A 16,252-nucleotide genomic window follows, 5' to 3' on the forward strand; every position below is an offset into this window, starting at 1 on the left:
AAACCCACTGTACCCACATGTAGGTGCCCCCCTTCACCTCTTAGGGCTATAGTAATGGTGTAGATTTGTGGGCAGTGGGTTTTGAGGGGGATTTGGGGGGCTCAACACCCAAGGGAAGGGTGCTATGCACCTGGGAGCTCTTTTCCCTTTTTTTTGTTTTTGTAAAAGTGCCCCCTAGGGTGCCCGGTTGGTGTCCTGGCATGTGAGGGGGACCAGTGCACTATGAATCCTGGCCCCTCCCACGAACAAATGCCTTGCATTTATTCGTTTTTGAGCTGGGCGATTTCATTTTCCATTATCGGTGAAAAGCAAAAACGCCCAGCTCACACCTTGGCGAATAAAACATGGGCGTCTATTTTTTTTAAAAAATACGGTTCACTCCGCCCCTTCACGGACCCGTTCTCGGACATTAACGCCCATGGAGATGGGCGTTTCTGGTCGATTATGCCCCTCCATGCATACTTTTGTTGATGCAGTATTTGGAGTTTCAGTTCTTGAAGTGGCAGTGGCCGCACCCCACCCTTCATAGGGATTGCTTTTAGACATCCCAGAAGTTCTAGAAGGATGACAAGAAAGGAGAATTAGCTTACTTGATAAATATCTGTTCTTTAGTCCTTCAGACTATTCCAGAAGCCCTGGCTCAATTTAATAGTGCCAGTTTGGATCTAGAGGACAAACTTATGCTGCTGTTGACATTCCTCAGTGCTTCCATGCTTTCTTTTCAAAGGTTGCTTATAGGGTTATGTTCTTCAAGTTCTTCGATTTCTATGTTGAAGTTTCATGATGAAGGATAAAAGTTGTGTTTTTTTAGGTTTCTCTTCCATACTGCTTGATTATGTAAATACTGAACCACTGAAGCTGCACACATGACTGATTATGTAAATACTGAACCACTGAAGCTGCACACATGACTTATAGAGCGGAGCACAGTTCTGCATTCTCTATCTCCACCTGCTGATCAATGGACATAACATTGCCCACAAGTTCTGGAATAGTCTGACGGACTAAAGGGAAGAACATTATCAGCTAAGCTTTAATTTCTCCATTGGTGACATAGGAGAGGAATTCAAGAATACCCTGAGTATCAATCCCAGCACAAAGGTCATGGTTGAAATTTGGCCAACACTCAAGTATTATCTTAGAGTTGTCTGATGACTCCCCCTTACAGAAACAGATAATGTGGGTACAGCATGTTTCTTATGTGATGAGGGTAAAGTATTAAGAAGAGGAACAAAAGGTGGTAACCTTTGCCTTCTACACGGAACTTAAGAGACTCATAAAAACAGTCTAGGAGAACAACTTTTTAGCAGAAATGTTTAGCAGGGTTTGGCCCATCCTTTCAGAGCAATCACTGACCCTCAGGACTGGAAAGTACTCACAAGGCTTCACTCTTTGTGGATGGTTTTTATAACAGGGTGGGATGCACTGGGCTGTTCTTGATGTGTGCAGTCTCCCCCATTGTGTATTGTTTGGATTGTGACAGATAATGGGATGGATGGAGCTATGCTTGGTATGTGCAGTCTCTCCCCATCATGAATTGTTAAAGTGTGTTGTAAGATTGGATGGATGGAGCTAAGCTTGGTGTGTACTGTCTTCCTCATCGGGTATTGTTAGAGTGTGTTGCAGAATGGGATAGACGGAGCTCAGGTTGGTATGTGTGGTCTCCCCCATCATGTATTGTTCAAGTGTGTTGTAGGATGGGCTGGACGGAGTTAAGCTTGGTGTGTGCAGTCTCCCCCATCATTTATTGTTAGAGTGTGTTGTAGGGTGGGGGCCCATTCATTCTGTTCTGCCTCCTCTTCTTCATATTGTTAGCTTCTTGCTCAACAATATTATTTTGAGGAATTTAACTCGTGTATTTCCAAATCCAGCCTCAAGGCAAGTTACATTCAGGTTTAGTAAGTATCTCCTGCCCCAGAAGGCTTACAGTTTTTTCAGTAGCTGAAGATGATTCTATAACCTAGGCACCCACATTTACACCTGTGTTATGCAGGTAAATATTTAGAATACCGGCACTTAAATATGTACGTGTACACTTATCCACATAAGTGCTAGCAGGGTGCCTAAGTGCTATTCTGCAAATACCTGCTTGTGAGGGAGTGGATGGTATAGTGAAGAGCACTCCCTTACAGCAGGTGGCGCTAGTCCACTGAGTCAGAGTCAGAGGGGTGAGGCTCAGACTAAACTGGATTAAATGCTCTGAGCTTGAACTGATCAGGGAGCCACCGAGTGAAGAGGACTCCAAAGGTGTTGCAAGTAGGACTGCAGTACCAGAGAAGAATAGTGGCCTTAGCAGAGAGTGCTACCCTGTAAGTGACAGAGGGGAAGTGGATTTGGGGTAGGACAAATTTGTCTTACAATCTGGTAGACAGTGTGACTTGGGTAGTCAGGGCCCAAGCAGTGCCCAGTGTGAAATATTGAAATTGGAATGCTGGGAAATCCAGGAAGAGACAAGATGGTTGGGTTGCCCGGTGGCGGGGGCAACCATGTGTGTGCAGTGGGCCTACTGGAGCAGGCCACAGCAGAGAGAGCTTGTGATTGTAAGAAGTGATTTTGTATGTTTATTTATCTCCGACCTGTGGAGAGAACAGGCTATACATTTCTCTCCATGTAAATAAATATTTTCCTTTCACCTCTGTGCAGCTATATTTATGAAGAGACCAGGTCTATCTGCTAGTAAGTTTACCACACTGTTTAACATACATAGTGCACATTTGGAAGGGTGGTGCATTACAGGAGAGGAGCCTGGGCGGGATGTAGGCAGGCTCACACTTATGTGGGTAACTGAGAGAATATTGTAAGTTACATGCATCCCTGCTGTATTTAGGTGCCCTCACTCATGCCAGCTCTATTGCTGGTGTAACTACGGACACCTAAATGCTAGGTACGTCAATACCAGCTTATGCTAGTATTCTATAATGGAACCTAGGTGCCAAGGTTCCTTTATAAAATAGACATTTACCATGCAGCCTTGGCATGCCAAAATGGAGGTGCCCACTTAAAGAATTGCCCCATTGTTTTTAATGCATCAACATGTGTTAACCAGTTAATTCAGCTTTAGCAAAAGTTCCTGCTGAGAATAATGGGGCTTGTGATAATTAACATGTGTAAAATGGCATTAATGAGCATTAACCAGGTAACACAGCTTAGCATATAGAACCCTAAGTTTGTATCTGAGGCAGTGGAGGGTGATGAGACTTCCTAAGGTCTCAAAGAGTACCAGTAAGAGAAGTGGGATTTGAAACCTGATTCTCCATTCTTAGACTGTGCTCTAGTCACTAGGCTACTGCTCCATTTGTAAAGAATTTCACAACCACCAAAACTGGCATCTTCCTCTTCCTGTCTCCAGAGCTGGAATCATCTACCTGCTATATTAATGAACAGTGCTGCTCTCTCTTTCTCCTTCTTTCAGGCAGCACAAGCTGGAAGAGTTGTTGCTTTTCTCAGGAAAGTTTACTGATGCTCTCCAGGCCCTCATGGACTGGCTATACTGGGCTGAGCCTCAGTTGTCTGAAGATGTGCCCATCAGGGGGGACAAGGACTTGGTCAGTGACCTCATGGACAATCACAAGGTTAGACTTCTACTCTCACCTTTACATCCCCTAATCCGTCTCTCTCTAGTCTGGTAGGGCCAGGCCTCTCTCTTAATTATACACTTGAAGATTCTCTAGAATTAAATAGAATGTACTTCCGGGCTTACTTGTAATATGCTTTATGTTTAACTCAGCGTCACTTGGGAATACAGCCAATTCATATCACTTATCTAGTAAACTCCAGAACAGAGCTCTCTCTAGTACAATGCAAGTATTAAAGCAAGAATTCACAGTAAATTTGAGAAACTGAGATCATATTCGGCATATCTTGGCTTAGGACACAGGTTAATTACTGTCTTGATATGTGTAAAATGAACTCATCTGGATACATTGTACTCCTATCTGTAACATAAGCTACCTGGGTATACACTCGCCCTTTAGGCTACCTGGGTATACACTCTTGCTTTACCTGTAGCATTACATTACCTATGTATATACTTGCTCTTTACCTGTGTAACATTGCATTACTTAGGTATACACTCACTCCTTAGCTGTAACATAAGCTACCAGGGTATACGCTAGACATTATACTGGTACTGCCAATGTTCAGTGCCGGGACGGGGATAACTATCTAGCAAAGAGGCCACTGCAATTGCTGTCATAATTCACTCAGATAGCTATCTGTATACTGGCACTGAGCATTGGTGGAATATGATTTTCAGCATTGGTGTCTAGGTACAGCCCAGCACCAAACATCAGGTACAGAATAGGAATGGTGGCCAGTGTTTAAAAAAACACTTTCTCTGCAGGCTAAATTGTTTCCTAAATATCTGTATTGTTACTGTAAGTCAGTGGCACCACAATTTTCAAAATAATTATTATAAAAAGGGAGGAAAAGTTCTCAGAGAATGGCGATCACCATGACGGAACAATGTAAACCACATTGAGCCTGCAAATAGGTGGGAAAATGTGGGATATAAATGCAGCAAATAAATAAATTAAATAAATAGATAGTAAGGCTTTTTAAAATTTAGCTTTTTCTCTATACCAGTTCTCCGTGACTATACAATGGAGTTTTATAAATAATAATCACCATTCTCACTGTACAATGTTATGTACTCTATCTGACATTGTAGTTCTTTTCCTGTTTCCTTAGTTTTGATGTTTGTAAATTGCTCAGTTGGCATTGCTCATGATGCGGTATAGCAAGTGAAATAAAAGCTTGAAACAACTCCGATGAAGATTTATAAATAATAATCACCACTTTGTGACTATACAGTGCTGTGTACACTGATGGAACTTTATAAATAATCACTGCTCTGGTACTGGTACTGTACCATTGGTGGATGTTTAGGAGAGATCTAGCAAAGCTTGAAGAATGGTCCAGTAATAGGCAACTAAGATTTAATGCTAAAAAAATGCAGGGTCATGCAATTGAGTTACAAAAATCCAAGGGATTCCCTTGGATTTTTGTAACTCAAGTGCATGGCCCTGCACTTCTGTGTATGAAAGAAGAGTAGGACTTTGGGGTTATTGTATCTGATGATCTTACGGTGGCCAAACAGGTAGAAAAGGCGGTCAAAGCCAGAAGGATGCTCTGGTGCATAGGGAGAGGAATGGCCAGCAGGAAAAAAAGAGGTGATATTGCCCTTGTATAAGAGGCTTCATTTAGAATACTGTGTATCCGATTCTGAAGACTTCACCTACAAAATGATATAAACAGGATGGAGTCGGTCCAGAGGGTGGCTACAAAATTCGTCAGTGGTCTCTGTCATAAAGCGTATGGGGACAGACTTAGACCTCAATATGTATACTGTGGAAGAAAGGGGGGAGAAAGAGGATATGATAGAGATGTTTAAATACCTCCGTGACATTAATGTACAGGAGGTGAGTCTTTTTCAAATGAAGGAAAATTCTGGAATGAGAGGGCACAGAATGAGGTAAAGTGGTTATAGGCTCAGGAGTAATCTAAGAAAATACTTTTCATAGAAAGGGTGGTGGACACGTGGAATAGCCTTCCAAAGGAGGTGATGGAGACAAGGACTGTGTCTGAATTTAAGAAAGCATGGGACAAGCACACAGATCTCATAGGGGCAGATGATCAAAGCCCCGTGCTGTTCCAAACAGCGCTCTAAAAATAGCGCTGGAACAGCGCGGGGCTTTACCACACCGATGATCAGAGACATAACTGAAATCACAAATGAAATCACACACAGCCTCCAAATAATGAACTCATGGGTGGACGCATTCCAACAAGCTAAACGCAGAAAAAACACAATGTCTCATCCTGTCCTCACCATACAATACAAACAAATCCACTACCATAAACACCCCAGACCAGTGGCATTCCGAGGGGCGCTGACACCCGGGGCGGATCGCCGATGCGCCCTGCCCCCCCCCCCCTCCGTGCAGAGCGACCCCCCCCCGGCGAAGGGACACCCCCCACCCCGGTGAAAGAACCCCCCGGGTGCACGCCGCTGGGGGGGGGGTGCCGCGCACCAGTCAGCGTCGTTGGTTTCCATGCTCCCTCTGCCCCGGAACAGGTTACTTCCTGTTCCAGGGCAGAGGGAGCATGGAAACCAACGACGCTGACCAGCGCGTGGCACCCCCCCAGTGGCGTGCACCCAGGGTGGACCGCCCCCACTGCCCCCTCCTTGGTACGCCGCTGCCCCAGACTACACACTTCCGGTCTCAAACAGCCTGAAAATACTGGGAGTCACTATTGACTGAAATCTCACACTTGAAGACCATGCGAAAAATACAGCAAAGAAAATGTTCTATTCAATGTGGAAACTTAAAAGAATCAAACCTTTCTTCCCAAGAAAAATATTCTGCAGCCTAGTACAATCAATGGTACTAAGTCATCTAGACTACTGCAATGCCATATACGCTGAATGCAAAGAACAAATCATTAAGAAGCTTCAAACCGCACAAAACACAGCAGCCAGACTCATGTTTGGGAAAGTGAAATACGAAAGCGCCAAACCCCTAAGAGAAAAACTACACTGGCTCCCACTAAAAGAACGAATTGCGTTCTAAATTTGCACCCTGGTCCACAAAATCGTCTATGGGGAAGCACCAACCTACATGTCGGACCTCATAGACTTACCTATTAGGAACGCAAAAAGATCACCACGAACATTCCTCAATCTCCACTACCCTAACTGTAAAGGGCTAAAATATAAATCCACATACGCAACTAGCTTCTCATACATCTGCACGCAACTATGGAATGCACTACTGAAGACCATAAAGACGACGAAAGACCTAACCATCTTCCGAAGGGTATTGAAAACAGATCTTTTCAAGAAGGCATACAATAAACATCCATCTTAAACACTAAACAACAACATTATACACGATCCTTACAAAACCGAACTTTTATAGCATGACTGATTAACCTCTTTGCTTTCAATGATCAAGCACTACCACCATAAACCTTATGTCGAATAGGATCTCTTTATAGTCGAAGACCTAATGTATGTTACAATGCAATTTATTACTCAGGAACCTTTAAGCATTACCATAATGTATTCTTCTTCACCATGTATGTGTACACATGGTATATATATATATACTATGATCTGTCCCATATATATTATATTCCATGTATGTTACCATGTATGTATGTACCTTAACGCAAGTCCATTTGTAATTCTGCTACCCAGAAATGGCAACCGCCATTACGGCAAATGTAAGCCACATTGAGCCTGCAAATTGGTGGGAAAATGTGGGATACAAATGCTACAAATAAATAAATAAATAATGCATGCAAATTTAAGCAGCGCAATTATCTCTGATCATGGGATAGAAGTGCGGGCGAATTGTGCCGAGCATGCGCTCAGCACAATCCTCCCGCACTTGTTTGACAGGTCTGGGCTGTCAAAATCTCAAACCTGTCAAACACAGGGGCTGGAGGTCCATGGGACCACCAGGCCCTGACTACCTCTGCCCCGAGCAAGGCAAAACGGGGGCTGGAGGTCCAGCGGACCTCCGGTCCCCCCCGACGATCCCACCCCCCCAGGTTCAGGGAAGGCTGGAGATCTGGTGGGTCTCCAGCCCCCCAACCCCCCCCCAAAAATGGTCCCTGCCTGGTGGTCCAGTGGCCGCCGCCCCCCCCCCCCCAGCGACAGGGGGGCTGGCGGTCCACTGGACCGCCGCCCCCCCCCACCCAACCCCCAGCATTGGCAAGGGTCTGCTCTGCCATCCGATCCGACGCTCACCCTCCCTCTCTGCTCGCCCCCCTACCTTGGTTGGAGGAGGGACGCAGCCTGCCTCCCTCCTCTTCCTTTGACGCTGCAAAATGGCGTAACAGGTGGAGGGGCCTAGGTCCATCTGCCTGAAATGCACTGCACCCAGTGCTCCAGGGACCTGCATACTGCTGTGTTGGAGATGAGTATGACATCTGAGGCTGGCAAAAAATATTTTAAAAGATATTTTTTGAGGGTGGGAGGAGGTTAGTGACCACTGGGGGAGTAAGGGGAGGTCATCCCTGATTCTCTCCGGTGGTCATCTGGTCATGTCGGCCACCTTTTTGTGCCTTGGTTGTAAGAAAAAACAGGACCAGGTAAAGTCATCCAAGTGCTCGTCAGGGACGCCCTTTTTTTCCATTATGGGTCGAGGACAGCCATGTGTTAGTCACGCCCAAGTCACGCCTTCGCTACACCTCCAATACACCCCCTTGAACTTTGGCCTTCCCTGTGACGGAAAGCAGTTGGGGACATCCAAAATCAGCTTTTGATTATACCGATTTCGATGACCCTGGAAGAAGGATGCCCATCTTCCGATTTGTGTCAAAAGACGGGCGTCCTTCTCTTTTGAAAATGAGCCTGATAGTGTATCTAAATTTTCAGAAAGCTTCATGAGAGACTCATGAGAAAAGTCATGGGATGGGGTAAATGTCCTTCTGTGAATTAGGAATTGGTTATTGGATAGAAAACAGAGGGTAGGGTTAAATGGCCATTTTTCTCAATGGAGAAGGATGAATAGTGGCGTGCCACAGGGATCTGTACTGGGACCTGTGCTATTTAACATGTTTATAAATGATCTGAAAATTGAAACGTTGAGTGAGGTGATTAAATTTGCAGTTGACACAAAACTATTCAAAGTTGTCCAAACGCATGCGGATTAGGAAAAATTGCAGAAGACCTTAGGAAACTGGAAGACAGGGCATTCAAATGGTAAATGAAGTTTAATGTGGACAAATGCAAAGTGATTCACATTAGGAAGAATAATCCGAATCATAGTTACCTGATGCTAGGATCCACCTTAGGAGTCAGCACTCAAGAAAAAGATTTAGGTGTCTTTGTAGACAATACGCTGAAATATTTTGCCCAGTGTGTGGCGGCGGCCAAAAAGCAAACAGGATGCTAGGGATTATTAGGAAAGGGATATTATAATGCCTCTGTATTGTTCCATGATGTGACCTCACCTTGAGTATTGCGTTTAATTCTGGTTGCCATATCTCAAAAAAGATACAGTGGAATTAGAAAAGGTTCAAACAAGAGCAACCAAAATGATAAAGGGGATGGAACTCCTCCCAAATGAGGAAAGGCTAAAGAGGTTAGAGCTCTTCAGCTTGGAAAAGAGATGGCTGAGGGGGGATATGATTGAGGTCTATAAAATCCTGAGTGGTGTAGAATGGGTAGAAATGAATCGATTTTTCACTCTTTGAACAAGTACAAAGACTGGGGATGCTCGATGAAATTTCATGGAAATGCTTTTAAAAGAAATAGGAGGAAATATTTTTCCACTCAAAGAATGGTTAAGCTCTGGAACTCGCTACTGGAGGATGTGGTAATGGTGGTTAGCGTATCTGGATTTAAAAAAGATTTGGACAAGTTCCTGGAGGAAAAGTCCATAGTCTGTTATTGAGATGGACATGGAGGAAGCCACTGCTTGCCCTGGGATTGGTAGCCTAGAATTTTGCTATTAATTGGGTTTCTGTCAGGTACTTGTGACCTAGATTGACCACTGTTGTAAGCAGGATACTGGGCTAGATGAATGATTGGTCTGACCCAATATGGCTATTCTTATATTCTTATGGAAATAATAATCACTGCTCTGTGACTGTACCGTGAAAACAAACAAAGCAGATAGGTAGAAGATACAAACGAATCTTTGTTGGTGAAACACAAACCAAAATAGTGCCCGACACAGGCCATGTTTCGCCCACATAAGGGCTGTGTCAGGGGCTACAAAATAATAAATAATCAAAATTACAAATTAATAAAAGAATAATAAATAAACTATATATTTTTTCATGATATAAAACTAATATAAAACCGAACAAAAATAAAAACCATGACATGCATAAATATTGGGATTGTAAACCATAATTACTAAATAAATATAATATGATTATAGAGCACCAAATATGACATACATAATGCTTCAAAGAGACAGAATCATAAAGTATATACATTTACAGTAAACACAAACAGTTGTCTATGCAAATCAAACAAGCAACATCCTAGCTGTAGACCATTGAAACAGTGGAACATAGTACATGCCATAATGTAATACATAAACATTTTAATAGAAACAGGACACATACCTATTTGGTGTATATAAAACTATTCACCACCAAAATTATTTATTTGTATCCCACATTTTCAAACCTATTTGCAGGCTCAAAGTGGTATTGCATTAAAGTTCATAAGTGACAAGTGAGTTAATCAGTTAAGTAGAGAGAGTTCAAATCCGGAGTGTGAAATAAAGTGGAATTGTGTTAGAGTTCATTGGTGACAGTAGGTGAAGCAATCAAGTATAACATACAATAATATTATACTACAATAAAACAAAAAAAGTATTAAATAAAGTAATACATTCAAAAGAAAATGTAGAATATATAAATAGGAAGCAACATAAACCAGCTCAATACTCACTCAATAACCTGTTTGACAACAAATGAAAAACTGGCAAGTTGATTATACATCTATCAAATCTGAAAACCAAAATGACAAAGAAAATCAGTCAATATGTTTATAGAGACTGCTCTCCAGAAGATGGCAATATATGTACAAAATAAAAACAAACCAACAGTTAAAAAGTTGTATTTTTATTTATTTATATTTATTTATTTATGCATTTTTGTTAATCCCACAGTTAATCCCACAAGTTTCTATTCAAAGTGGCTTGCAATTTACATTTTGGTGAGACTACAGTAAGTTTTTTTTAATAGTTATGACTTGTGAAGGGCATCAGTAGTTTATGTAGTTGTCTATGGAGTTTAGAAGACATAGGTTTGAAGAGGTTGTCCATAGATTTTGGAAGATGTAGGTTTGAAGAGGTAGGATGCTCTCCAGGAGATGGCAGTGTGCTCACAAACACATAGCAGTGCAACTGGAAAAAGAAACATTAGTGAACCAGCAGCACATACACCCAAGCTGGGGTTAAAGGTCAATAACAAACTTGTGCCAAAATAACTTGTGTCCAAAAAAACAAATAAATTAATTAGCTTCAATGCAAGACCTTAATTAAAAAACCTAGGTCACTTAACTTGCTCCCTTTGTTTGCCCATTGAGTTGCTTACCAGCCAACCCTTGTGACTGCCTTATGCTCCTCCTTTTGGGCTTGCTTCTCCTTTCCTCAGGTGTGCCCTACCCCCAGGGTCAGTAGTCCCCTTTATTCTCAGGGCCCTGCTGCAGGGCTATAAGGCTTCCTGCTATGCTTGCTCCCAGATTCCCATCTAATTCTTGCTTCCTTCAGCTTTCTATGTGTACACCAACTGGCCTTCCTCCAGTACTTACAGGCGCACTAGCTTTAAACAGCTACTCCACTCCAGAGTTTTCAGTGGCAGTCTTGGGGAAAATCCACTGTTTATTTCTAGGATAAGCAACATAAAATGTATTGTACTTTTTTGGGATCTTACCAGGTATTTCTGACCTGGATTGGCCACTGTTAGAAACAGAATGCTGGGCTGGATGGATCTTCGGTCTGTCCCAGTATGGCAATACTTATGCACTTATGTAAAATGCAGTAGCTTTTATCTCTGCCCACCAGAGTGGAGTTGGCCTTCTATACATACAAGAGCTGACCTTTCAATAGGATAAGCAGTGGCTCTAGTTCCAGTTCCAACTCCAGTTGTTACTCCAGACCAGATTTCCTAACTGCTGCAGCTGAAGCTTCAGTTTCTTTAGGGCTTATAATTCCACAATGGACACCCTTTACACAGAAGCTGCTTCTATTTTGTGCTCTAAGTAGGGAGCTCCAGTTTGTCAATTGCTTATATCTTGAATTTGTCTGCTCCTCTAGCTGCATGAGGGTTATATTGAAGCCAATCAGATTTCACTGGCCATTCCAGGCCAGGCTTTCTCTGTTACTCTCTAGCACTGCAAACAGAAGAAAAGCTCCTGCCTGTTCAGCTCTGACTAAACGTTTTGAAGTTCCTCTCTAGGGCAGGGCTATTCCCTTTTAGTCCACATACAAGTCCCTACACTGTGTTGAGGCTCCAAACCCCAGAGGTTAACGTATTAAATGAAGAAGCTCAAATTCCACCACTGCCACAATATGGGTGGGTGGCAGCCAGGCCTGTAGCCTTAACAAACACTGCTGCATAGGGGTTTGAAGGTAAAACAAAACAGATATATGAAACCTGTTCCTTTTACAGGCATAATAGTAACTTGAGAGTCAAAATTTTCTTAGGAATTCAATCTTCCTGTAGCCTGTGCTAACAGGCTCCACAGTCTCAGTGTTCACTAGTCTCCATATGTAAGCAAAAATAGGCCTAGTGCTGACCAGGCCTGAAAGGGTTAATGATTTTCAAATTCTAAGATACATTTGGCCTACCTGAATTAAGCTTCTGCTACTTACAACTTTTTGGTAAAGGCATATGCTGGAGGACTGCTTTTCTCTTCTAGGTCCTTGCTTCAGATACTGCATCCCAGCTTGGAGTAACCTTGCAGGATTCCTTATTTGGGGCTCCTTGTTCTGTTCTCACTCTGCAGCTTTAACTTTTTCTGACTGTGCCCAGCTCTCCTGGCTAAGCCAACTAGCTCTGTTTAATTAAAGTGGCTGAGTGAAGGAGTACAGTTAAGGAAACTTGGGCTTGTTCCAGGCACTCCCTCACAGGGTCTATATAGTGATCCTCTTACCCTTTTCTTCTGCATTTCTTTTGCTCTTGAGGTCTGTACAGTGATCCTATTACCTCTTCGTCTCCTTCCTTTTTTTTTTTCTTTTAGTTCCTATTACCCATTCATCTCTTCCTTTCTTTGGGTCCATCTGGTGATTCTATTGCCCCTTCCTTTTCTCTTCTTTTGGAGTCTATACAGTGATCCGATCACCCCTCCATGTCCTCTCCTACAGAGTCCCTTCTCCTTTATCATGTAGTAACGCCCCAGGCTCTGATCCCATACTATTGCTATTATAGGACTTTGTCAAGCTCTATCAGATCCCTCTTCACCCAGGGAAATCAGAATAATACAACCTGGAGAGACACTTCAGCATCATACAATGTGTTGTGTTCCCCTTTCTCTGTTCTCCTCTTTCAGGTATTCCAGAAGGAGCTGGGGAAAAGAGCCAGTTGTGTAAAGACCCTGAAGCGCTCCATGAGGGACCTGACCCGTGGCAGCATAAGCGCTGACTCACAGTGGCTGCAGAAGCAGATGGAGGAGCTGAACCATCGCTGGGAAGTGGTCTGCAAACTCTCGGTTGGCAAGCAAGCACGGCTGGAGGCCTCACTACAACAGGTCAGATCAGGTTTATATAGGGGTAGGAAGAGAACTGAAGGATAATACATTGAAGATGATATTCAGTTGGCAGTGGTTAACGTTTGTTTAAATGCTGACTGCCACAGATTAAATTACATATGGATATTCAGTGTTGGCCTCTATCTGGGCACTGGCACTGAATATCTTGGCACAAAGTGGCTGCCCAGAATTTTCTGGTATTGCCAGTATTCAACAGTGCTACTGGATAGCTATGTGGTTATTATTTATTTATTTATTTATTAAGATTTATTTACCACCTTTTTGAAGGAGTTCACTCAAGGCGGTGTACAGTAAGAATAAATCAAATGAGCAATTACAGCAGTAAAAATATTCAAATAACAATACAAAGTATGGCGTAGTATAATTAAACAAACCATTTTGCTGTCCTGCTATATGTTAAGTGGACAAATTATGCAAGCACTGCTGCTGAATATCAGTGGTACCTGGTAACTCCCGTCTGCGCCCTGGACCTCCCCGATACGATCTAGATGGCACCACAGCAGTCTCCCTGGTTTTTCAGCAGCTCTGTCAGTTCTGTGCTGCTGAAAATATGTTGTAGGCTGCTTTGGTACTTATGATAAGTAGTGTTATTAATAAAATATAGGTGTGAGTGCTGGAGTGACTGAGGTCCTTGAGTGTGACTATATATATATATATATATATATATATATATATATATATATATATATATATGTGTGTGTGTGTGTGTACACAGTAGGTATATCTACATGGGTGTGAGTGTGTACATATATGATGTTTATATAAATTCACAGAACTGGCAGTCCACTTGATATGGTCATGAAGATTTCAGGAAGGTGCTGAATTTACTCATATATTTTACAGCAGTTTTGCCGCACAGGAAAAGAGCAAATTCACCAGCGCGATGCTCAACGGGATTGGTTAATGTGTTCTGAATGTAGAGATGGCTTTGTGTGCATGGTTCTACTTTGATGTATATAAACATAGCTTGGAAACTACAAAGGTAGAGAATCAATAAAAGGCATTTGATTTTAGATTTAGGACGCTTTCTAGGACTTGTGCCTAATAGACTGTGGATGACTGGTATCAGACATGACAGATGCTCTCTGTGCCCTGTGATAAACCCTCTAGTACCTCAGAATTTAGCAAAGAACAAAAAGTGTTCAACAACAATCATCCACTCCTACCCTAGCTGAGATAATATTTAACCATCTATCTGACCCTATGTGCAACTTTCTTTAAATTAGTCACCTTACTTTCTAACTCTTCTTACTCTCTTACCTATCTATATGTTCCATCTTTGCTTTACCCTTCACTATAAATTAAAATGTTCTATTAAGTATTTTGTTGACATTGTAAGTGACAATATTTGGGCTCTTACCTCCGTTTTGATTAAGTATATCTGAGATATAAATCTGGGTATAGTAGGATATACTTTTCCAGGGCCGGTCTTAGCAAGTGCGGGGCCCTGTGCAGACCAATTTGGTGGGGCCCCATCCTAGCCCTGCCCCTGCCCTAGCCCCGCCCCCACCCCAGCTCCACCCCATTGATAAGATTTTTCAATTTTTAGAAAATTTTTTATTTATGAAATTTCAAATTAAGACAAATGAAGCTAAACTTGTATAGAAAAACTGATTGAAATAATAAGCACAATGCTATCATGAACCCCCACCTCCCCAGAAATTATTCAGTTCAAGTCCACTACAATTAGTAGTTCCAATTCTCATAACCCCGGGGGGTCAGAGGTGCGGACACACAATCTCCTTCTCTGCACATATTCAGCAGACTAATAAAATCTGTTGTTTCTTTCTCTATAATATCAACAAAATTCATACTTTCCTTTCTGAGCACACTACAAGAACCCTTATCCACACTCTTAGCACCTCTGATGTAGACTATTGCAACTTGCTTCTCACAAGTCTTCCACTAAGCCATCTCTCTCCTCTTCAATCTGTTCAAAATTCTGCTGCACGACTTATATTCCTCCAGTGTTGCTTGCTATGCTCATATTAGCCCTCTTCTCAAGTCACTTCATTGGCTTCCTATCCATTTCTGCATACAGTTAAAACTCTTCTTATTGACTTACAAGTGCATTCAATCTGCAGCTCCTCAGTATCTTTCCACTCCTATCTCTCCCTACACTCCTACCTGGAATTCTATTCACTGGGTAAATCTCTCTTATCTGCACCCTTCTCCTCCACTGCTAACTACAGATTCCGTTCCTTTTATTTTGCTGTGCTATATGCTTGGAATAGACTTCCTAAGCCGGTACATCAAGCTCCATCTCTGGCCGTCTTCAAATCTAGGCTAAAAGCCCACGTTTTTGATGCTGCTGCTTTTAACTCCTAACCCTTATTCACTTGTTCAGAACCCATGTTTTATCATTCCCACCTTAGTAATTCCCTTATTTGTCTATCCTAATTACATTGTAAGCTTTGTCGAGCAGGGACTAACTCTTCATGTCCAGTGTATAGCGCTGCTTACATATAATAGTGCTATAGAAATGGTAAGTAGTAGTAGTAGATGCTTTTCCTGGGCGGTGACTCCTAGTGTGGAACCTTGCATCACATAACTATGGTTTGGGTTCCTCTTTCCCACATGCATCACGTTGCACTTGCTCACATTAAATGTCATCTGCCATTTGGATGCCCAGTCTCCCAATCTTATAAGGGCATCTAGGAGCAAAAGGTGCAAACATAACTATACCTTCTCAAGCCTATGCACCTATCTGAAAAAAAAAATTCCCAGTAACAAGGCAGTTCGTCACACTGTAGGTAAAAAAAGAAAAAGCCAAATGTAAGCATCTCATTTATTCTAGATTTCTAAAAGTGTATATTCCACCAGTCTGAAAGTCTAATTTTTTTTTAACTTTCAAGAGTCCACCAATAAAAAAAAGGTAAAAAGAAAGCAACACCAAAAAATTGCAAATCAAAACATTTGAAGAAACAGAAAAGTCAATAGGCTAACAGCAAATTATAACTATGGTATGACTGGTGGGCATAGGATCAGTGGTAATTACACAGCACTAGC

General features: G+C 42.3%; 1 protein-coding gene across 1 annotated transcript in view; it reads left to right on the forward strand.

Annotated features, from left to right (window-relative positions):
- Positions 1-16,252, forward strand: part of LOC115460298 (microtubule-actin cross-linking factor 1-like) — a 116,228-nt gene that overhangs the window by 33,434 nt on the left and 66,542 nt on the right. Inside the window, exons 8-9 of the mRNA XM_030190096.1 lie at positions 3,413-3,572; positions 13,025-13,222. Coding sequence (XP_030045956.1) covers positions 3,413-3,572; positions 13,025-13,222 — 358 coding nt within the window. The remainder of the gene's footprint in view (positions 1-3,412; positions 3,573-13,024; positions 13,223-16,252) is intronic.

The sequence above is a fragment of the Microcaecilia unicolor genome, chromosome 1 (assembly GCF_901765095.1).
Source record: "Microcaecilia unicolor chromosome 1, aMicUni1.1, whole genome shotgun sequence".
In the NCBI taxonomy this organism is placed as follows: domain Eukaryota; kingdom Metazoa; phylum Chordata; class Amphibia; order Gymnophiona; family Siphonopidae; genus Microcaecilia; species Microcaecilia unicolor.